Here is a 24,567-nt window from a genome sequence, read left to right as displayed (position 1 = left end):
GTGCGAGGCGCGTCAGCTCCTTTCCTAACCTTCGCTAATCTTCGTTCCAAAATTCATAGCGCCCTCACGTAAAACGACGGCGAAGTCGCGGTAAGAGGGGGTGTGCGATACACGCGGCGCGTCGTGTGCTTGCACGACGATCGACACGCGCGATCACGTCGACGTTAAGGAAAAAAAAAAAAAAAAAGTAGGGGCGGAGAAGGAGGAGAAAAATAAGAAGGAGGAAGAGGAGATACGCAGGTCTAACGATCTCGACGTCGAGTTCTCGTCGCGGCGTCGCCGAATCGTCGCGCGGCTCTGCGGACAGCGACTCTCGCCGTCCGGATAGCGCATTCGCTTTCTCCTCTTTATAGACTTTTTCAAAATGGCAGCAGCTACGGATGAGCTGAGTAAGTACTCCCGAGAAACGAGAGGAGAGAGAGAGAGAGAGAGAGGAAAAGGAAAAAAAAGAGAAATTGATTCCCTTTTACGTCGCGCGATCATCGACGAATGGGTCATAGATCACGTCTATTGACGGGGATGAGAATGGGGTTGGGCACGGGGTTGGGCATTCAGCGGTGAAAATTTGATTGTCATGCCGTCGGAGAGGCGACCTCCGACAGATTTCCCCATGGATGGCACGCCTCTCGCGCCGTGTCTTCTTCGGGCACGTGTCCCTCGCATCTGTCAAGTCTCTGTATCGTGATTTAAATCCCGTTGACTCCTGCTCCGACTCGATGTGATGGACACGTGATGTCAGCAGTTTTTCGCGATTATCTTACATTCAATGATTTGATGTCGCTGGAGAAAACATTGACAGACATCTGTGTATTTCCCTCTGTGTATCTGCCTCTCCCTGTTGATAAATTTCATTATTGATGTCCATATGATTAAAGATCTTATGATTGATGATTGAAAAAAATGAACATGCGATGTTAACTGTGCATTATGCTTTTTGGATTTTATTCAGTTTTACTCGAGCGGGTGTTCCTCCGCTTGGGCTCTGCAGAGACGGATGAGCAGTTACAGGCATCGGTCTGCAAATTTTTACCTCCTGTGTTGCTCAAGTTGTCTAGTGGACAGGAAGGTGTCAGAAAGAAGGTGATGGAATTGTTAATTCATATAAACAAAAGAATAAAGAGCAGGCCTCAAGTACAACTGCCTGTTGAAGCTTTACTCCTGCAATATCAAGATCCAGCTGCTAGTTCATTTGTAATTGTATGTTGTTGCGAATATAGTAATTGGTCATAATAAAATTAAAAAAAAAAGATATGTCAATGTATATCTGTATGATTGCAGAACTTTACAATAATATATATAAAACTGGGATATCCTAGAATGGAGATGAACAAACAAGCAGAATTAGTTCCAAGTGTACTGAATGCCATTGAAGGAAAACCATTGTCTCATCAAGATAGGTTTGTTTCTTACAAATTTTTTATATATAATTCTTATATATTCATTATATTTACATTTTAACAAATATGTTACAATTTGATAAATTTTATTTATACAATGTTGATCTTGTGAACACAATCATGTTTCAGCTTGATGTTGATTATAATGCCAGCATTAGGACATATCAATATACCAACGGATCCTGATAAACGAGCGTCCCTTCTTGGTTTACAAGATAAACCTTATGTAGCAAAGCAACTTACAAATTTCATGCTCGATGTATTATTATTACCATATGGGTGAGATATGCAACTGTATTATTTTTAAGTATTTATTTGATTTTTAACTATGGTATATTGTTAGATCTGTGGGACAAACGGAAAATCAACAATCCGGTCAGACTATCGATTGGTCTCAGTTTGCTGTGCCACCAGGTCTAAGCGATTACGCATTTAAAAGAGTTATTGGCGAGAATCCGCCTACAGCAGAGCAACTTGAACAGATAAAACTGGGCATCGTCAAGTTCCTTGCTGGTGGATTTTTCTTGGATACGGATATTCTCATACATTTGATTGTAGCAGCTGCAGACACTAGATTTAGCATCGCTAATATGGCGGATTTGGAACTAAAAAAAATAATTGGGTGTGTATGGGAAAGCGTCGGAATTTGTTTAATCGTATAAATCGGAGCTGTGATTTTCATTATATTTTCCTATTTAGCACACTGGACTGGTCTTCAATGCAATTAGCAGCTCCGATTTACACATTATTCTTAGGTACTGATGCGTTAGCCACGCAAAAGGAGGTAAAACCTGAAATGAAACGGCTACCTGCAAGCACACGAATTCGTCTCAAGCTTTTACAGTATCTTTGTCGTGTTACTAAAGCAGGTTTCATCATACCGCCATGCATACAAGTATATTCGATTATAAGAAAAATTCGATTATAAGAAACATCAATTTCTTACATAGTGTTACATAATAGAATTATCATTTCTTTCTAGGTTATTTTCGATTCACTCTATGGAAAAAATACGAATGCAAAGTTGAAATCATTGGCGCTACAATTTACATCAAATATCGTACAGCAGTAAGTATTTTATAATTCATTTGTTAATATTATTCTTTATTTCATTGCATTTAATATTAATTGATGTAATATATTTTCTGATATATTTTTAGTTTATCTTTTTGAGAGTTATTTAAAATACGAATAAATTGATTATATCTATTTTTGTGCACAATATATAAAACTAGCACTAGACGATATAGAATTCATGATTTGTACATTTTGGTTTTGTTAAAATTACATTGACGGATTATAGTAAATAACAATAGCAATTTTGAAAGTAAATTTAGTGAATATATTTATGTTATTCACAAATCTTATATGAATAATAAATTGTAAATTTTGAAACATGAATAGCACAAATCATAGTTTGTATGTAGTGCATATTTTGACATTAATTTTATTCATGAATTTTTAGTCTATTGATTAACTCTTATATATACAATATAGATGGATTAACTCTTTATATATACAATGTATTTATAGTGTATCTCATACATCTCATTATTTAAAATATATATTTTATTCGTTTAAAAAATGAGATTGTATTTGATTAAAAAAATTTTGTTTAAGTTGCAGTCTTGTGCCATTGACTCGCGTCGCTGGAGTAATCTTGAATGGCATGATAAAATTGATCTCTGAAGGCGATGACGTACATAAACCGATGGCGTATACAGTTATTGGACAACTCGGCCAAAGAATACCATCTCTGATAAATAAAGATCTAAGTTTATTACATAACTTATTCGATACACTTGTCTCTGTAAGTATTTTATATGAAACACACGCAATAATAATTATTGAAATCGTGTATAATTTCTAAATATGTATTTTTGAATGTTTTGCTAATATTTAAGACGGACGGTGAGTTACGACGTACAGTGAGGGACGCATTGATTTGCGTAACATCTGCGTTTGTGCTGAATAAAGAAGACGAAAGTAATATAGCTCTAATGAATGCTTTATTGTCGGTACATATTGAATCGCCGGAATCAAGCGTAAGGCATGTATATAAACTATGACAATTTATATTTATTATTACATTATAATTTTAATATATATTTCAATATAACATGTATTACCATACCATATTCAATATAACATGTTTTGTGAATAGATTTGTAGCAATGCATTATGCCGCAACTGTATTTCCACCTGATGACGCACCCTCTCGGTATCTCTTGTTATTAGCCTGCGGTGATAATAAACATGAGATAAGTACAGAAGCTACAAAAGCGCTTTACGGTGTAGTGCATAAAAACGAGGACAATCAACAGATCAGCAGTAAGATATTGTTACCCGAGTTTGTGAAATTAGTAAGTTATGTTTATTCGAAAATGCAATCAAGAATGCCCACCGCGAGTAGTGGTAGAAATACAGACAAGCAGGTACTTCCATATAGCATCGCCACATTTTCTGAAGTAAGTTTTAGATGGAAGTTAGAACCTAGTAAATAGTAAATATTTTTTTAATCGTGATTTATGTCGTTATAGATTATATCGTATTTTCGCGTTTGCCTGGCCAGAAGTGCTAATATTCCAGCGCGAAATGAACCACTACAGCATCCCTCAGAGCATACTCCTCTGATCGGACGTTACTTGGAGAAACTATATAAAGATCAACCGGATATATTAAATAATTACCTCGATATGATTTTACTCTTGAGTCATTCTTCTACAGGTAGGAGAGAAATAATTATAGATGTATAAAAAAATAATATGTTATGCTCAATATATAACTATAATTATAATTACAATTATGATATTGAACTTGCGACATAACTATAATTATACCATATATTGCGCCAAGTTAATTATAATTTTATTGCCACGATATAGATCAAGTTTCTTTGAATGCATTATTGGAAGTACTCGGGTCTGTTCCGCATTATATAACAAAATCATATGAAAAAGAATTGCCGTGGCTCTGTTCCTTGCTCACTTCTGCTAAACAAGACATACGACAACTAGCCGCAAAAGTGTACGCCGCGATTACTGGCTATTTTCCGAGAAATGAATTCGAGAAACATGTGTCGAGTATTATGAACATTATGAGTAGAAAAAATTTGGAAGCGCAGCACGGTGCATTAATGACATTGACTTACATGATGGAGAGAAATTTAATACAACAACGAAATAATGGGAATAATGAGGATTTGTGCAATTGGACAACTTATAACGATATTGTGAAAACAATATGTATGTATCAAATATATAAAATTATGTTACAAATATGATGATATTTGAAATAATATATTTATTTTTTAGGTATATATCTTCGCGATAATGCAATATTATTGATGGACGCGGCTATTCAAGCTATTGGCGTTTTAGGTAGAATATATTCTCTACCGTTACCAGCAGAAGGTGATAATGAATTGAATAAAAAAGCGATAGTAGAAACGCTTTTTTCCGTATTGTCTAATGCCAAATTAAATACCAAGGTCCGTTTTCCAAATATGGTTAATTATATATTGTATATTGTTAGATATTAGTTTATTAGTTATTTGATGGAGCAAAGATTTATTCTTATGATTCTCTATCTTTCTCAGATGAAAGAAAAAGCTGCGCTTTCATTGGGATATTTATGTGTCGGTGAATGTTTTCCGCATACCGCGGACATCGCAAAAAAAATCATAGCGACAGTTAAAGAGGTGCGTAAATTTGCTTTCATCCGACGTTCCATTAAATTTTTTATTACATAATAATGAAATATGGCATTTCAACAGACGAAAGATATTGAAATCCACTTAATTTTGGGAGAAGCTTTGGTTTGTTGCGTTCAAGCACAAGCTTCTCCGGAAGCAAGAGATGCTTGGACGACTTTATCCACTGAACATATTGTTCCGTACAGTAAGGAGAGTGATGAATTATTAGTACATGTATTGAATGAATTATTTAACATATATCAAGTGCCTCACCCAAATTTACGACAGGTATTTATATGACATAATTTAAATGAGAATAGATAAGACAAGTTTTTGTTTTATTAATAGCATGATGTTTCTTTAAAGGCAGTATGTGTATGGCTATTCGCACTTTTGAAACATAACATCCAGCGAGAATGTATCAAGGAAAGATTTTCCACAATTCATCTTGCGTTTATAGATTTTCTTTCAGACGACAGTGGTAAGAATACGAATTATCGATTGTAATCGGTGAATTTTATTAGGTTTAAATGGAAAAATGGATTTAATTTTTTATTTCTTAACAGATATAGTGCAAGATATTGCTTCAAAAGGTCTTAGTTTGGTACACATTAACAGCAAACAGGAAGAACGCGACGCTTTGGTATCCACCATATTGGATCAGTTTACACAGGGTCGCAGAACAGTGCAACAAGTTACCGCCGATACTAAATTATTTGAAGAGGGTCAACTGGGAAAAAGTCCGTCTGGGTAAGATTCAAATTGTAAGATGTTTCGCGAGTTTACAGTTTAAGATGAAAAGTATCTGTTAAAAGAAGTGATAATTATTAAATAATTTATATATACATTAACAAAAAGTAGATATTTATTTAAATGTAAATAATGCAATTTTCAGTGGCAATTTGTCAACGTATCGAGAAATTTGTTCTCTCGCGACAGAATTGCAAAAACCTGAACTCGTATATTATTTCATGCATTTGGCAAATCACAATGCGATATGGACATCCAAGAAGGGAGCGGCATTTGGTTTTGCGGCAATCGCCAATATTGCGAGAGACGAACTAAATAAATATCTGCCCAATATTATACCACGACTTTATAGATATCAGTTCGATCCAACGCCGAAGATCCAGCAGAGTATGACCAGCATTTGGCGAGCTGTCGTTCCTTCCACGACGAAAGCCGTTAGTAATGTTTGATATTCGTTAACAGTCTCTATAATATATATATATATATTTAATGTTAAGCGTAAAAATGTTTTTATATATCACCATAGATCGAACAGTATCATAAAGAAATATTGATTGATGTAACTGATAATCTAACGAATAACGAATGGAGGGTACGTATCAGTTGTTGTAATGCTCTCGCAGATCTTTTAAGGACAAATGTTCAATTCAACTTTGCCGAATGCGGCCCGGAACTCTGGAAAAAATTATTCCGCGTAATGGATGATATTCACGAAGGCACGCGGTTAGCCGCGACGAACACCACTAAAATACTTAGTAAAGTGAGTTATGAATTTACGTATCTCTAAAGACTTATGGTTTTCAGAGATTTATACTATATTAATTTCATAGGTTTGTATACGTCATTGCGATTCGTCGCACGGTAACGCGGGGAAAGAAGTTATTCAAGCGATATTGCCCGTATTACTCGACATTGGCATTACTCATGTTGTGGATACGGTGAGGTCTATATCATTGCAAACGGTGTCTCAACTCGTGTCCACGGCCGGTGTCCTATTAAAACCGTCGCTGGTCAATTTAATACCGTCATTATTGGAAACGATCGGTGAATCGGAGAATCCTAAGCTTTCATATCTGAGTAATGTGTGTGGCGCGACTACAGAGACTCAGGAAGTAATCGATAATCTTAGAGCAAATGTTGCCAAAGGTCATTATGCGTCAGATACGATAACAAAGGTACTTTTATTTCCATAGATAATTTGAATTTGTTAGATACACCTTAATACCTTGCTTTCAATCTTTTTTTTACAGTGTATCCAAAACATCGATGCAGATGTATTGAAGGAATTAATGCCAAAAGTAATAGACTTAATCAAGAGCAGCGTTGGGTTTGGAACCAAAATTGCCTGTTCGCATTTTATAATACTTCTCAGCACACATTTAAAAGTAGAATTGCAACCGCACAGTGGTTAGTAACCATTTCAATTTCAAGAAAAATAAAATTTTTTTTATTAAGAAAAGCTACATATTTGAAGCTTATATGAAATTATATGAAATGTTATAATTTGATAGTAATGAAATTTTTGGGAATTTTTATTATATATAGAAAGATTAACTATATATTTTTTTTATCTAGCTAAAATATTATCTGCCTTACTTAATGGTTTGTTGGATCGTAATGCTGCTGTGAGAAAAAATAATGCGATTAGCATTGGGCATATAGTTGGTTCAGCTAAAGATTCTAGTCTGGATAAATTATTTAATACTTTGAGCACGTGGTATTTGGAACGCGAAGGTACATCTAGCTAATATTATATATTTTTATTATGGAGTTCTGTTTTATTTTATGTTTATATTTAAATATTCTAAAATATGTATAAATTTTAGATGATGCAATAAGATTAGCAATTGGGCAAACATTGCAATCTATAAATAATTATAATCAAGAAAAATTAAAAAATTATCAAAAAATAGTCATTCCTCTTGCCTTTTTTGCGATGCATGCGGAAAAGGTACCAGGTTTGTATTTTAATATTTGTAATTTGCCACATATATAAAAGTATGCCTCGCGTTTTAATTTTCATATATTATACATATATTGTTATATATATATATATATATTGTTATTCGTTAGGAAACGAAAGTACCGTTGAATTATGGACTGATCTTTGGAACGAAATAACGCCTGGGACCGAAGCTGGGATTGTGCAAAATCTACGAGTAATAATCGATATTTTACATACAGCTTTGGAGTCGGCGTCATGGACTACAAAAATGCAAGCGGCGAACGCAGTTCATACCGTTGCCTTAAAGTCAGGTCATAATATTGATACGGAATCTAGGAATACTTTATTAAAGATATTGACTAATGGTTTGCGAGGTAGAACATGGAACGGAAAAGAACGTTTATTAAATGCTCTTGCTGTACTAGCATGCAATAGCAAGTATGTTAGACCTTTGTTTGAAACTTCATGTTATTTGTACAAATGATTTAAATGTAATTTAATATTAAATTTAAATGATTGAACTTATTGCAGAGAAGCTTTAAATGCAGATGCTGCATTATTAGATACAATTGTGGTAACGCTATATAGGGAAAGTAAGAAGGAGAACGCGGAATATCGTCGAAATGCACTACAAGCATTTACTATGGTCTTGCATGAACTTGACATTGATAGATTTACGGAAACTTATGAAATTGTACAGGAAATATTGATTAAGGTAAACTGCATTAACAATGATATTATGAAAGGATGACTGATTACAATATCTATATACATTTTATGTTTAGGTATCTGATAAAAATAATGATGATGAAGAAGATACTGCAGAAGAAAGTAGAAAGAAAAAAGAAAATAACATAAAATTACAAGAAACCGTTTACGAGGTGCTTGGAAAAGCATGGCCTTCCACGAAAGAGACTCAAGGTAATAAAGTTATGTGTTTAATTTTAGAATTTTTATTTAGTGGAAGATATGAATATGTTTTTATGACATTTTTATTTAGTGGAAGATATGAATATGTTTTTATGACATTCTAAGTCTAAATTAATTTGTTTATGATTATAGATAAATATTGCATAGAATTTGTGGCTCACTGTCAGAAAGTACTGCCAAATAGCACAAGATCTGTTCAAGTGGCTATCTTGACAGCATTAAATCTCTTCGTGGATAAACTTGTCTTATTAAAGATAAATAAAACAGAAATGCCATTGAAAGATAAAAAACTACTAGATCAAATATGTGATAGTCTTAATAAAATATTATCGTATTGTATAAGTAAGTATATGTCCTATAAATTATGTATAAATTATGTATAAATTATATAAATTATATACTATAATTAAGTACACTATATTATATGATGCTATATTGAAATAATTAAGATTAAGATTCTTATGATGTTAATTTTAATTATAATTAAGTATATGTTTTAAAATCTAAATACATTTTCTCTTTGTAGATATTTCGAAGTTTACCAAAATTAGAAAAGAAGCATTAAATATAGTCCTTTCATTAGCGAAAAAAATGCGCGAAACGAATAACGATGAACAACTTGACAAAATAACGCGTCTTTTGAAAGAACTTTTGCCCGATCTAGCGAAGGATAACCAACCAGAAATACGGACCAGAGTAATTGATATTAAGGAAATGCTTAAAATTTAACTAGCACATACATGCATTAAGTGTGCACTTGATATCACGGATCGAATTCATCCTTCGCACACGTCAAAATATGTTGCATACTATCGTTGATGTATCGATTGGCAATCTTGGAGCGATGATAACAAAAGATTGATATAGCTATGGTTTATTTAATAATATGTTAAATGTAGATGTGCCTAATATAGTATTATATCCCTTAATAAGATGTAATTTAAAACACAATTTGTTTCTAAAATTATTTATACCTTTGTATTATATCCTAAAATGGGTGTAGAAGAAAAAAAATATAATTTAAAAAATAATTTAACTCTATGAATGTTACATGTATTGTAATCACGTTACATTTGATTTATGATTATGGATTTAACAAGCTTTTGACCTTTTGTTTTAAGCTAAATAATTATCGGTAAAAAGCTTCTCGAATCTGATAAGTGAAAGTGAAAGAGCGTGTCACATACGTATATCTATATACATATATATCTATTCATATTATTTTCATTTAACAAAGAAGGAAATTACTTATTAATCTTATAAGATTTCTGGTTTTTACCAACAACAAAAATACAAGATGTAGTATTCACTTTCTTATGCATAACTCTATACTTATTTTTATTAAATTTTATCGTATTTTCTTTTAATGTTAATAGTTGACCTTGCAAATTGCATTGTATGATTTACAGAATAATTCAAAAAATAATTTTGACAAAAAAAGAAACATTTTTATTTCAAAGTATTATTTTTATTTTCTCAATAATATGTGTTAGGCAGATGCACACACTTCTTAGTAAATTAGAGCCTTCCTCCATTGAAAAAAAATTTGAATTATTGCATAACTACATACTTGATTACTAACCATATTTATTACTAGTACTCTTATTTTATCTTTATTTATTATTTTTCCAATATATAATTATATTTTGTATGTTCCCAACGATATATTTGTGTGTGTATAATTAAATACAATGCACAATGAATATAAATAAATATAAAATATAATATCTTATACTTATATCTTATACTTATTTGTATTCATTGTATATTACGTTCAATTTTTATTCTGAATTTTCAGATTGAGATGAAATGTTTTCATACAAAGTGCTATGGTGAACTTTTGTACATTTAAATTGAATACTTTCTTAATATTTTCTTTTTTTATTTTTACTTATTACTTTATTTTTTTTTTACTTTATATAAGTTTTAGGAATAAAATAATTAAACTTATTTTATTATTAGTTAATTTCAATTTGACTTATATGTTTGTTATTTAATAATAATTTTAATTGATTTACAAATGACAGAGCATCCTCTTATAGTGTACATCTCCAAAAATTTGTGTGGTAATTGTAAATTTGACAATTTTTACAATTTTATATTCAATATATTTTGACAATCAGTAAGAAATTTTTACATTTTAAAAGACCAAAAATATTGATATTCTTATATTTTTGAAAATATAAGGCCTAAAGAATATGTCTTTCAAAATTCAACACAACGTTCATATACTGATACATACATATACTGATACTGAAAATTCGACATGAAAATTTGTGTGCAGAAATGTATGTACGAGTGTATATATGTATATATAAATGTATCTATGTATGTGCATTCTAAGGATACATAGAAAAAAATATATCTTTAAATTTACTAAATTTTCTTTATAAATTCTCAAATAAACTTAATGTTTAGGATAGTCCAACCAATTCATTGTTTGGGTTAATAATTATCTAACTTTTCAAATAATAAATATTGTTGTATATGAAAGAAAATATTATGTTAACTTAAACAATTTCATTATTTAATTCAAACAATTTAATCGTCTTATTTAACACATACACACGATGTATTATGATTCTAATAATAATATACATTGATAAAAATTCCGGACGTCAAGTCGTCTAAAAAAAAAATTATAGAATGTTCAAAGAAGTAAAATGGAAATTGGGAAAATTTTGTCAAAAATCAAAAGATGAGGCTTGTGTGACGACAATGCTGAATGGCCATTCATACAATCTCACTTTGGCAAAAGAATATCCCAACTTTGCATATTCCTTTCTATAAAAACTTTTTTTGTTCATTTTAATTAATAATTGTATTATCAAAGTAACATCAATTTATTTTCATCTTGACATTTTATTTTCATTTGGATATAGTCTAGTGATGCCAGACAATCCACGATTTTGTGGCTGCGTCTTATCTTTCGATCTTTCGCAAAAGAGAGAGAAGGCAGAGGCAAAACAGAGTGCATTCTACTTTCAAACTTCTACTTCTCAAACGCTCTAAGTATATTTAATCCTCTTTCATCGTTAAAAATATTTCTGAAAGTGGCTTAAAAGATTTTTCATTGGCTATAAGCCACTCTTAGAAATATTTTTATTATATTTTAGAAATATTGATAAAAGAGGATTCAGAATATGGATTGTGTCACTATCTGAATATAAATTCATGCTATTGTATACATTAACTTATATTCTCCATATTCTTTTACATATGCAATTTTCATAGATTGTTTGGCATCATTGGTATAGTCCTCATTTTGGAGACTCGTCTTGAAAAAAAAATCATTTCATTAGAAATGCTTAAAATGGTCTCGATACTACGTTTTTTTAAATTCTATTTTGAATAATTTTTATTTACAAGAAACTTTGTTGCATCTATCTGGTGCATACTGCGTTTTATTCCATTAAATAATATACAGTATAATCAAAGAACATACTATCTTATCGAAACAAACAATCGTGCTTCAAACAATCAAATCATATGATTTAATGTAATGAAACAACAATATTTTTGTTCAAAGAAATAAATATTTCTATATATAAAATTATGTTATTTAAATTAAACAGATATAAATGAAACAAATAGGAATAGTAAACGTAAAGAAATCTTTTTACGTAGTTAAAATCTAATGTATAGTCGTAATGTAAAGTCATAGAAAGATAACTTCTTATCCTTTCTTATACATTCTAAGACAATCAAAATCGATGAGAAACCTTGTAAATTTTGCTTCATAAACTACATATTGAAATTAATATCAGGACTAGATATTGAAATTAATTTATTGATAAAATTACACATATCCTCCATTATTGTACATTTTTGTAAAATCATAATTTTAAAAATTGTGATTATATGGATATCGGGCTTCTCACACATGCTGATATAACATAATAGAATTATACGTATAATTTCTATGTAACATTAAACAATATATGTTTTTAATTTAATTAGATTAATATCTTTAACGTATCTTTCAATAAGAAAGGTTAAAAAAAAGAAATTATGTATATAAATGAGAGAAATAACGAATAAATGTGCAAATTAGTTATAAAATTCTGAATTTATTTATCATTTTTTGACTAACGTACTGTTGTCTCTAAAAGAAGAAGGCCATTTATTTCTATTCGAACTTTCTAATAAAACTTTTAAAAAATATATCATTCAGAAAAACGTGATCAGCAAATTCGATTAATAAAATATAAGTAATATAAAAAAAGCGTGGCATAGTAGAGTATGCTATAGAGGTCCCGGGTTCGATTCCCGGCAGAGCCAAAAATATTTACGGGGTGTCCGGAAATTCGCGAATCAAAATATCATAGTAAGAAAATCCTCGAAAAAATAAATTATTAATGTATTTGCCATTTTTCGTTCCGAACAGTAATTTTTGAGATATAAGTACTTAAAACTAGCCAATTATAGATTGACTTTCCAAGTTTTAAAATAAAGTAATTTTTTAGTAATTTTTTTAGTAATTTTTTAAATATATTTTTTTATTTTTTATTTTTAAAAGTATTTTTTTTTTATAAGAAAGAAATAATTAATAAAACATTCAGTTTAGTTAAAGATTAAAGAGAAACAGAAAATAAATGTATAAGATTACAAGATTATAAAATAATAGCACGTATTTATGTGATATTTTGATTGCTCTTATTCAAATCTTATTGAGATTTCTTATTAATACTATCGTACGTAGATGTATAGTAATGAACTCGGGTGAATTATAAATTTACTTTACTTTAATTATAAAGTTTTTTTTAATTATAAAGTATTTTAATTATAAAGTTAATAAAGTACTTTAATTATAAAGTTAATTATAAAGTATTTCTTATTCGTTATGTTTGTTTATAGCATCAATTATTTTGAAATAAATATTATACGCACAGTGACGTTACGCACACAATCATTTGTCTAATATCAGTGAGCACATGAAATGCGCGCTCATTAACATTATTGCCGCGGACAAGTTTCCGTTTAACTGCAATCTATAATTGACTAGTTTTAAGTATTTATATCTCAAAAATTACTGTTTGGAACGAAAAATGGCAAATATATTAATAACTTATTTTTTTCGAGAATTTTCTTGCTATGATATTTTAATTCGCGAATTTCCAGACACCCTGTATATATATATATATATATATATATATATATATATATAAAAGTATATATGTATGTATGTATGTGTATATGTATGTATATACATTTATAGGTTCAAAAATTGCGAACTTCATCTGCAATGGTTAAAACATAATAGAGAACCATGGTCTGATGTTGTTAAACATTGGAAGGCAAGTCGACTTGCTAGAATAAAAGATACGGCTACATGGAATGAAAATGTCCAACTATTTTTTTCAAAATGGCCCATTTTGAAGCGTTTATAGGGTTACACATTAGTGAAAATTTTAATAATAATAGTGCTGTATTAAAAAGTTAGTAGAAGACACATATGTGTGTATCATTTTCAATAATTTTTACACATTAAATCTGATTATGTTGCACAATTCAGAAATATGTTCTCTATATACAATGAATGAGCCAGAGTTTTCACAAAAAATTTATACTGTTATGCAGGCTGAAATTAAAGATAGAATATATCAAGAGCAACTTGACCAAATAAATAGAAGATATATCAGAAGGTAATAAGAAAAAGTTATATTTTCTATTATTATCTACTTAAAATTTATTATTTTATTGTGCTATTATATATTTCGTAATCTCCATTTTTAGAGAAAAGAAATATTAGACTTTTAAAATTATTGCCAGCATTATGTATCCCAACAATAAAAATTCATAAAGATACAAGAAACATCACACAATAACTGAATCATTAAATTCTTTCATTTTATCAGTAAGTGTAAGTAGTATTATTATATTTCTTTATGTTCTATATAAAACAATTTTATGTTAAAAATATAATTACTATAGTTGAACTGAAAATAATGTTCTTTTTATTCTTTAGAGCCCTGCTGATTTCGAACATAATATTGAATGTCAGAGGGATATATGATTTCTCATACAAAAATGTTTGTATAAAATGAAAACTATGATAGCGATTATAAACAAAATTGCATCCATCGAAAAGAAATTTTATGAAGAATTTTATTTTAAAGGAATTCTTGAAAACAGAATTAGAATTAAGTGATAAAGCTGTAAGTGATTGGACAAATTTTTATCGAGAAATAAGTAATATACTATTAATATATTTATTTTATTTAGTCTTAAATAATGTTACACGTTTGTTCTTTAAATAAACTCCAATTATTTTAACAATGAATTAAAAATAAACAAAAACCAATTGGTGAGTTGGTGCCGGGGTGCCTCGCAGTCCTTCTGGCCGGTGAGGTGTCCACTCAGCGCGGCAGCGGGGGTGGATCTCCCTGCGGTGATCGCTGCCAGCAGGTTGCTCGGGCACGGGCGGATGCGGCCACGAAGTCGGCGGCTGCGAAGGGGCGGTCCCGGCGCGGCGGCGAAGTCCTGGTCCCGGGGCTGCGTGTGCTCCGGTGGTGTCCCTGCGGTGTGACGCTCCGCCGGTGACGGGAAAAGTGGCGCGATCGGTCGCTTCTTGGCGGGTGTACCAAGAGTCACGTCCAACGGCGTGCACGGCCGCTGAAGTGAACTCAAGTGAGAGGAGGCACGGCGTGCACGGCCGCGTCGTAGGGTAGAGGAAGTCCTCGATGGCGTGCGCGGCCACTGAGGGGGGAATACGACCAGCAGTGGTCGGTAACGCCGGCCGTAACAAAAGGGCCGTATAATGACCGCAAGCGATTAATCCTCAGTGCTTACTTAAGCCGTGCGCGGGCTCCAGTGCGCACTGAGGTGGTAGTCCTGAGCAGTGGTGCTAGCCGCTCTTATATAGCGCCAAGAGCCAATCCTGCGCACGAGTGAATGATCGAGTGGTTGGCCATCTCGTGGCGAGCGCGCGGATCACTCCCGTGCGCGGGCCCACAATGTCGGCGCGTGGGAGCGCACGGCGCGCCGGCGCGCTTGTTGTTAGGCCGGAGTGGCAATGACCGCTACAAGTTTAATATACCCATTAGAACATTTAAATATTAAATAAAACTTTGTTCACACATCAATTATTTCTTTTATTATAATTCTCCATGCAATTCCTAAGTTGAAATTAAAATTTACTGAGTGGGACGGATCGGAGATTTGTACACGTGAAAATTACTTTCCAAATTTGGAGTTGAACGTATTTTTATTTTGTCAACTTTTTATGACTATAACTTTTTAACAAAGAGCAAGCGACGGCTAAAACTTTTTGAAAGTCATTCAGGATCATGATCTTGACAACATATGTCAAGATCAAGGTCATTGGAGCTGACTTCTCTAAAAGGGAATTTTACTGTAAAATTAAATTAAAATTAAATTTATAATATTTTAATAATGAATTTTCACATTACTCTTGAGATGCTATTATTGATATTTTTTAAATGATTTCTTTAGCAGGCTTATGTTCTTTAGCAGAATTATGTAATTGAATTAAATTATATTTTATTCTAATTTAATTATTTAAAAAATCGCAACAATAATACTTCATGGATGTTGTAGAAATGTATTGTTAACATTTTAATTATTACTGTTATTACATTAAAACTCTGTTATATGATTGTATTATTTTAGAATATCTACAATATATTAATAACAGAAAACTTAATGTCTATTATTTATGAAAATAGAAATTATTTAGAAAGAAAAATATTTTAATGATAATTTTATAAAAAGTATTTAAGTGAAATTCTGTTATTAAATATTCCTGACACAGTGTATAATCGGTGACTCGATCGTCACCTTCAATAATAATGCGACAGAGTAGGAGGGGACGGGAATAGTTGTTATCTGCAAAATTGAGCAAAATTGAGCTTTATCTTCAAAATTGAGCAAAATTGAGCTTTAAAAAATTGCTTTTAAAAAAAGCAATTTATTCCAAACACTTTAACACAAGTTTAACAAGACATCTTGTAATACTTTTAAATATCTTTTAGATGGTTAAGATATTACAATGTATTTTAAGTATTTATTTAACAAAATTTTAAGAAAAACCGAAAAAATTTGCTAATGGCAAAATTTACTAAATTTTATATATACACAAAACATACATATTTAGAATTCTAAATATGAAAATAAGAATATAATATAATACAAATATAATATAAATATAAACTAATGTATCCAAAATATTAAATCAAAAAGTTAACTAAATTTTATTAATTAATTTCTATAACATTATGCCTATTATTGCTTTCCAATTATTTCAATCGTTATATATAAATAGTTATAATTGTGTAGTTATCTGGGGGTAAACAAAGGGAAATCCATTTGTAATGTTATACTGATCATTTCAGTATCAAGACCCAAATGTCCCCTACCTATTTTTAAGAAAAAATGAATAGATAAAAAACCGATACAAGAGATTAGTATTCATTTCCTTCCTGCTCGTTTTTGAGAAATATTTTTTACCATAACAATTAAAGACTAAAAAAGTCTTAGTCCACAAAGTTACAGCTGCCATATTAATAGTGCACAAACGTTACATTTTTATTAAAAAAGTGAATAAAAAAAAAACAAAAAAAGCTTATTCAAAATCAGCTCTATCAAAAAACACGTCGAACATGTCGAATGAAACGATTATCCAATTGATAGAAAAAAAGCTGAAGATAAGTGACAATATAAATTTTATTCTATATACAATTCAGAAATGTGTCTATAAGAGAATAAATGAATTGAATATTTTATGGATTACAGTATCCATCACCATGCACAATCATGAAAAATATAATATTTGGTGAAAAACCACCACTTTTTAACGAATGCTTTAGTAAATTGATTTTTGAAAAATTAAACAATAATCCGGACTTTGTCGGACAGGTATATCAAAATGTCTTCTACGTAATGCTCGTTCTTATAAATTGTTCAACTGATTTATTATAAACCGAGAAATTTTATTTTCAAATTTATTCATTTAATTAATTCATTTAATTCATATTTAATATTAATTAAAATTAAAATCATTTTAATTAATATTAAATTAATTAAAATTAAAATCATTTTAATTAATATTGTTAAAGATAGACTCGATTACGAAGGAGCAGGCAACTTTCGCTGAGCGTAATGTTAAATGCGCATTATGGTTGAAAAATCAAGGAGTATAACGCGGTGATGTCATCGGCGTTTCTATTCCCCATAATCATATCGATAGTCCAATACCTCTACTGGGATCTCTTTTTACTTGCGCGCAATTCTGTGCCATGCATTACAAACTCAGTATCGGTATGTTTTTTCATATAAAAATGTTATTATTATATGATTATATATGATTATATTTTTATGGTTATTATATGGTTATTATTTTTTTATAGAAGTTTGTTCACAGAATGATAATTCACATTAATAACGCATTTATTTAAATATTGTTTTTAACATTTCATAATACATGTTATAAAGAGATGATGCTTGCAATGATGAACTTTGCAAACTTATAGTCCTTGCAAGTATGAATGAACGTTTAACAAAAACAATATGCAAATTAGCCTATCAAAATAAAAAATAGTTGTTTATTGGGAAAAAATTTGCAAATTGGCAATAATAAGTATTTTAAAGACTCTATAAATTATATTTATATCTTTATATTTATATCTTTTGCACATCTTTATTTTACTTAAAGGATTATATGCAGGAATTGTATTGCATAGCCCAAAAAAACGAAATTTTTGAAAATTTTTTTTTTAGAAACATTCAAAGATTTTTTTTCGCAGGTAATATAGTATATAATATAGGTATATAGTATTTAAAAGTACATATATTTTGCAGTTTATACAAATTTTTTCAAAATATATTGAAAAACACGAATAGCAGGCACTCTCGCGAAAGATGTTTTTTTGAAAGTGCTTTGCGGTGAGCACAATTTCTCGAAACTGGATCATATGAAATCAGAAATTCAAAAAGATTTCGTTAGTATATGTTCTAATCTTGTTCTTGAACGATTGATTTTTTTAAAATTTTATTTTGAACAAAATGGTAGTTTTTAAATAAAAAAAAATTATAATTTTTATATGATTAAATTTTTTGTTTTAGGTTAATTAAAAACAAAAATTTCATTAAAAAAAATCAATTGTTCAAAGGACAAGTATTTATAAAAAAGAAGCCTGCAAAATTTTAGCCCGAATGCAGCAGTTCCCTTCTTATATATTTTGCTCACCGATTCGTATGTTTGAAAAAAATTTGATTCAAGAAAAACGCAATTGAAGTTTCAGATTAAGTTGTCACGAAAATAAAATTACTGTTTTTCAACTTACACAGAATCATCTATTACAGGCCTATAAAGCCCGTAAATCTTCTGCTGTAGAAACTGTCTCCAAAATATCAATTTACAAAATATCGATTTACATTCCAATTTTACATAAAAGGGATCGCCTTGCCTCGGCAGTTACGGCGCGCTACCCGCGATAAGTATTTTGTGCAGCGTACCCTACAAATTCGTATATCTTCGATAATTTTAATTCAAATTACTTTAAACTTTCAGAAAATATTCTTTAGATAGTATAGTTTCCAAAGTAAATATTTTCAAAAATCAATTTTTTTTGACTTATGCATATAACTCCCTTTTAAAATAATATTTTTAATAAAAAAAGTTCATGAAATATGGCTTTCTTCTAGATTTATTTTTAATTAAAATAAATCTAATCGATTAATTAATTTGTTTTTGATTATTGATAATATCAAATTAAACTTATAAATTAAGATTGTGTTTATAATATCATCATATTTATTATTTCTCTTGATCATCACACAGATGATAGTCGATATCCTTCTCTGCTAAAACCCAAAGTTGTCTTCGTGAATGCTGATATGAATCAAAACTATGGTGAAAGCTGCGGAGGAAAAAGAATTATGTATTATATTTCGTGACTTTCGGTTTTGTCGAAGGATATACAAGGGGATTTTCAGGAGATTATACAGGAAAAGCAGGACGTTGAAATGTTCGATCAATTTCGTTGCACACCAATCTCCAGTTTGGGTGAGGTCGCCTTGCTGGCTTTGTCATCCGGAAGTATTGGATCGTGTAAGCTGACGATATTGTCGCATCGCGCCATGATTAACAACATGTTTTGCGACCAGTCGTTTGCCGCCGAAGAAATCAAAATGTACACTGTTAGAAAAAAATGTGTTGAACATAAATCGCATGTCCCAAACGGTCCACTCAAAATTTTGTGTTAATTTAACATAATACGGATGTGTTAAATAGTAACACCGACACTATGTTAATATTTCAACAAAAAAGAAATGTACTCTTGATTTTAATTTTGAAGTTAATTGTGTGTTACAATTAACATAATTTTTATGATAAAATAACATGTCGAGACGCGTCAAAATTCGAGACTATGCCGAAAACCACACAAAGAATAATAACAAGTCATCCCCACTCCTGTTATAGAGTTATAAAACCAACATTTTTTTTGTGTAAATTTTAACATATTGAATAAATACGTACGAATTGTGTTATTTTAATACGTTTCTTAAATCATTTTAATAATTTTACATTTTATATTTGTTAAGGTCAGTTAACATAGTAGACATGTGTTAAATTTACATATAAATATGTAGATTTTATTTAACACAAAAATTTTAACAAAGACCAATTTTGACACAAATACAAAATGTTTTTTACTGTGTAGTAATGTGGTACAGTACTATGCGATGGATGGTACTCTTCTATAGATTTATTTTTACAAGACGCAGATTATTTGCGATAAATATGACGTGGAATCGACATGCAAACTTATTGAAAAGTTTAACATACGTATACATTTAGCTAAAGTAAGTTAAAGCTAAAGTAAGCTAAAGTAAAGTTAAGCTAAAAACGTTTCTTAACAATATTACTATGTAGAGCAATCGTTTATAGGTAGCATAGGCATTTTTGCAACTTGGACTGACGGCGAATATTCTGATAAAGAGTCTTCTTCAGAAATATCGTATAATATTTATCTTCCTTGAAAAGATTGATCATGGGTGGTGCAGCTATGAGGCCGCACTTACAAAAAGGCATAAGGAAAGCTTTGCCTCATACGGAAATTATTTTTATGTACGGTAAGTAGGAAAACTTAGAAAAAGAATTTGAAAAATATAAAAAAATATATAAAATACGTATAATATATTTAAAAAATTGAAAATTGGAAAATGGATTAAAAATAAACTAATTAATTAAGTTACACACACACACACACACACACACACACACACACACACACACACACACACACACACACACACACACACACATATATACACTTATATTTTATATATTATATATATATACTTATATTATATATATATATATATATATATATATATATATATATACTTATATTTTTTTATTATAAAAATAAATACATATATGAATGCAAACTTTTTGATCTATAACAAAATTATCTTCTGTGTGGTGACATGAAGTAAATAATATAATATTATTAAATAATATTATTAAATCTATATTATAAATAATATTATTAAATAATATTATTAAGTCTATATTAAAGTTTAGATACTTATTTTACTTGTTATATAATAACTAATTAGATACTAAAGAGAATTCAAACAAAAATTTGCATCTATTTTATTTTATATCTACTGTTGGTTCTTACATTAACGTTATTGTATAACATAATTTTATCTGGAGAGCTTGGAATCATTCTTTGTATTAAATATGAATTGATTCCGCCGTATTAAATGTAAGAAAATTCAATATTTTTCTTATTAACAAACCTATTAACAAACAGAGACTAAGATTATATGTATAAGATTAACCGTAATTACATATTAATTTCTACACCTAGATCTTAATATTTCTTATCTTCACATAGGATAAACCAAAATAATTTGATAGGTTAACAAAAATTTTGAAATTGTATAAAAAAATCACACAATGTGTTCAATCAAACATACAGAACATACACCATTGATTGACAATAACATCAAACATAAAACCTATGTCGCTATGCTGAAAGTAAGTTATTCAATTTATATACTGATTTTTATACAAAGGAAATTTGATGGGCAAATTGAATAGATCATAGGGCAATTTGGATCATGACGATTAATATATCTGAAACTTTTTGCTATTTTTTTAGTTTTATTCTAACAGTATACATAACGACAAAGGCGAAAATTCTGAAAAAGATTAAAAAGATTTTAAAAAGATTAAATTTTGAAACAAATTTTGAGAAAAAACAAAAGGTACCAGTTTTTTTTTAGTAATTTTGTTCTTATTGTTAGTCAATTTTGTTCTTTCCACGAACTAGGTATCGCAATATCACATTTTTCTGTATAAATGCGCAGCGATTCGTAAAGCCTTCTATGTCAAGCTAAATCCGATATTCTAAATATAAGACGGTTAGCCAAGGATTTGTTGATATTATTTGTAAGAACTAAAGGGTGACATATTAAAGAAGCAGACTCTAGTTCTGGAACATCATAATTTTGATTTCTTTCTGCCGGAATCTTTCTGTGCAAAGTCGTATGGTATATTATATAAAGTACTTCCAATAACTACAGGTTTCTCTCTACTGATGAGACTGGATCATGGATTTTTTTACCCCATGGGGCAGATCTATTTTTTTTATAGTGCCTCAGTATAGTTCAACTCAAAGAACAAATTAATTTTCATATTTAAGAACTTGGAAATGTACGCATGACTCCAAATAGCTCCACAATTTATTATTTAATTTGCCCCACAAAACAACATGTGAGTAACTATAACTTAATTTTAAAAATATCAACAAAAAGCGGCATCTGATGATATAAGAGGTCATAACATGAAAGCCTTTTCAAATTAGAGTCAATATTTAAAATATAATGCTTACAGCTTAGATTCAGGACATAAAATTTTACATGATACAAAGAATAAAAGAGTTTGATATTCACATTTAATCAGAAAGACTACTCCGGCGCACTTTAATTAATGAAATTTCCACTTAATAAGGCACATACGTGCAAAAGACTTCACACTTTCCTTTGAATCTCAAAATACCAATATGGTGTTTCTCGTAGCTAATGAGCGCGAAACTTTAATTTTATCCAAATTGTCTCGCTACCCAATTTGCTTCGCTGTATTCTATATATTGCTTTCGTTATTATTTAAAATGTCTTATCAGATATAATTGTTATCATTTTTCTTTTTGTTTTTTTATGTACTAGACACTATAGACGCGCGCTGCGTTATTTCTCTTTTATTTATATTTTTAAAGGTGTTAAAACGAAAATATAATATACAATATGTTATATTATTAACCATTTGACATACACATTGTCAAAGCTCCGCAATAACAGCCGCTTACGACGCATTGTAAACGCAATGAGAGAACCTATCGACATCGCGGAAGAAAGGTGACAATAAATTCTGATAAGAGTAATCGACTTTACATGTCTTTTTTAAAAGTGGATAGAAACTTTTTATCTTTTTAAATATCTTATTAAATATCTTTTTATAAACACATTTTACAGCGCACAGTATTCTGTAAATCGAAATCAATCAAAAGATAGTTGAAGAAACAAGAAAGAAATTTCATATGAATAAATTCGAAAATGCATTGTTTTCAAGTTATTGTCATTTTTACATTGAAATTTGAAATTGCTTTGCTTTTCTCAAAATCTTTTGTCAAAATTAAAAGAAGAAATGGTCTTATGAGTTTTATAACATAATTAACAAAATTAAATAAAAATTGCGGGTTGCTTTAGCACTGCATACATGCTTTAGCACAGGATACATCACGGTAGATATAGCGAAATATAGCTCGCTTAGCATCTCTTGAAATCAAGGCTTTACGGTTGTGCTCTCCTGTGTAAAGCAGCTCGCAACTTTTATTTTATTTTAATCATTTACTACACGGCGACGTTAAACCAGTTTAGTAACAACCGTAGTTAGTGATTTCTTGTATTTAATTGGATCACAATTTTAAATTTAAAAGAATGTATCAATCTAACGCGAGATTTTTAACTACAGTTATTACTAAGATTAATGTCGCCGTGTAAACGTAATAATTTTAAACTCACTATCTCTTGTTTCAATTTTGACAAAAAAATTCAAAAGGAAAGCAATTTTAAATTTCAACAGAAAAAGGACAATAAATCGAAAACGCATTTTCAGCTATGTTCACCTTTCTTTTTTATTTCTGAGAATTGAAAAAAAAGGTTTAGTTTAATAAAAACTTTATTTAGTCTTAAATACAGAAAATCATCTGACACTTTTGATTCTTTCTGTTAACATACCCTGTGTTAATTTTAAAAAAAAAAGGGAGAGAGTGAAAATATTGTGTTGCCACCTCAGACTAAAAGAACAAAAAATACAGATGATGCATTACTAGATGATAAATAGCGCGCTAAAATCAAAACTCTTCAATACTGAGTCACTTTCCAAACGATGATTTTCATTTCTGGAATAACCTGTATATATTACATTTTCACATTTAACTTAATTGAAAAATCTGGATGTTCAACTTTAATTGAATTTTCATATCCTGAGATTAACTGTTATTGTTACGATAATGTTTTACGTATTAGATGATTGCAAAGCGATAACGATTTTATCTGATGATCGAATTTTGACAAGTTGTAATTTGGATATAATGGATTTAATGATATTATGATTTGCTTGTTCATGTCATCGCACTAAAGATGATTTTGTCATAAGTTAAACCATTTATGATCATATATATATATATATATATATATATATATATATATATATATATATATATGAACTTTTTTGTACACTTAATATATATATATATTAGGTGTACAAAAAAGTTCTGAGCTTTTTTTTGTAAAATTCAATCTTTATTCAAAAA

The 24,567-nt window shown here is 29.8% G+C and overlaps 1 protein-coding gene across 2 annotated transcripts; it reads left to right on the top strand.

Annotated features, from left to right (window-relative positions):
* The first annotated feature begins 11 nt into the window (after window positions 1-11).
* Window positions 12-9,667, top strand: LOC105431024 (proteasome adapter and scaffold protein ECM29). 2 transcript variants are annotated; one of them, XM_089074469.1, is made up of 28 exons: window positions 12-389; window positions 950-1,197; window positions 1,279-1,397; window positions 1,527-1,676; window positions 1,741-2,019; window positions 2,097-2,292; window positions 2,380-2,465; window positions 3,024-3,207; window positions 3,302-3,447; window positions 3,562-3,865; window positions 3,938-4,124; window positions 4,283-4,642; window positions 4,712-4,887; window positions 4,996-5,097; window positions 5,173-5,379; window positions 5,458-5,572; window positions 5,658-5,841; window positions 5,987-6,275; window positions 6,368-6,601; window positions 6,672-7,016; window positions 7,092-7,248; window positions 7,417-7,575; window positions 7,668-7,799; window positions 7,915-8,224; window positions 8,318-8,501; window positions 8,572-8,707; window positions 8,849-9,058; window positions 9,243-9,667. In XM_089074469.1, the coding sequence occupies exons 1-28, from the start codon at window positions 365-367 to the stop codon at window positions 9,443-9,445; spliced, it is 5,427 nt and encodes a 1,808-aa protein (XP_088930595.1). In that variant the 5' UTR covers window positions 12-364; the 3' UTR covers window positions 9,446-9,667. The 2 variants fall into 2 exon arrangements, with proteins under 2 accessions (XP_088930595.1, XP_011643232.2); XM_011644930.2 differs by having other exon boundaries at window positions 3,018-3,207.
* Window positions 9,668-24,567: the final 14,900 nt, after the last annotated feature.

The sequence above is a fragment of the Pogonomyrmex barbatus genome, unplaced genomic scaffold, assembly GCF_055798465.1.
Source record: "Pogonomyrmex barbatus isolate J1 unplaced genomic scaffold, ASM5579846v1 scaffold17, whole genome shotgun sequence".
Lineage (NCBI taxonomy): Eukaryota > Metazoa > Arthropoda > Insecta > Hymenoptera > Formicidae > Pogonomyrmex > Pogonomyrmex barbatus.
This window is presented reverse-complemented; position numbering and strand designations above follow the sequence as displayed.

Excerpts from the sequence above, each read along its gene's own strand:
- LOC105431024 (XM_011644930.2), top strand. The coding sequence starts at position 365 with ATGGCAGCAGCTACGGATGAGCTGA. Across the intron at positions 1,398-1,526 it reads CCATTGTCTCATCAAGATAG|CTTGATGTTGATTATAATGC; the intron begins GTTTGTTTCTTA and ends ATCATGTTTCAG. Across the intron at positions 5,842-5,986 it reads CTGGGAAAAAGTCCGTCTGG|TGGCAATTTGTCAACGTATC; the intron begins GTAAGATTCAAA and ends TGCAATTTTCAG.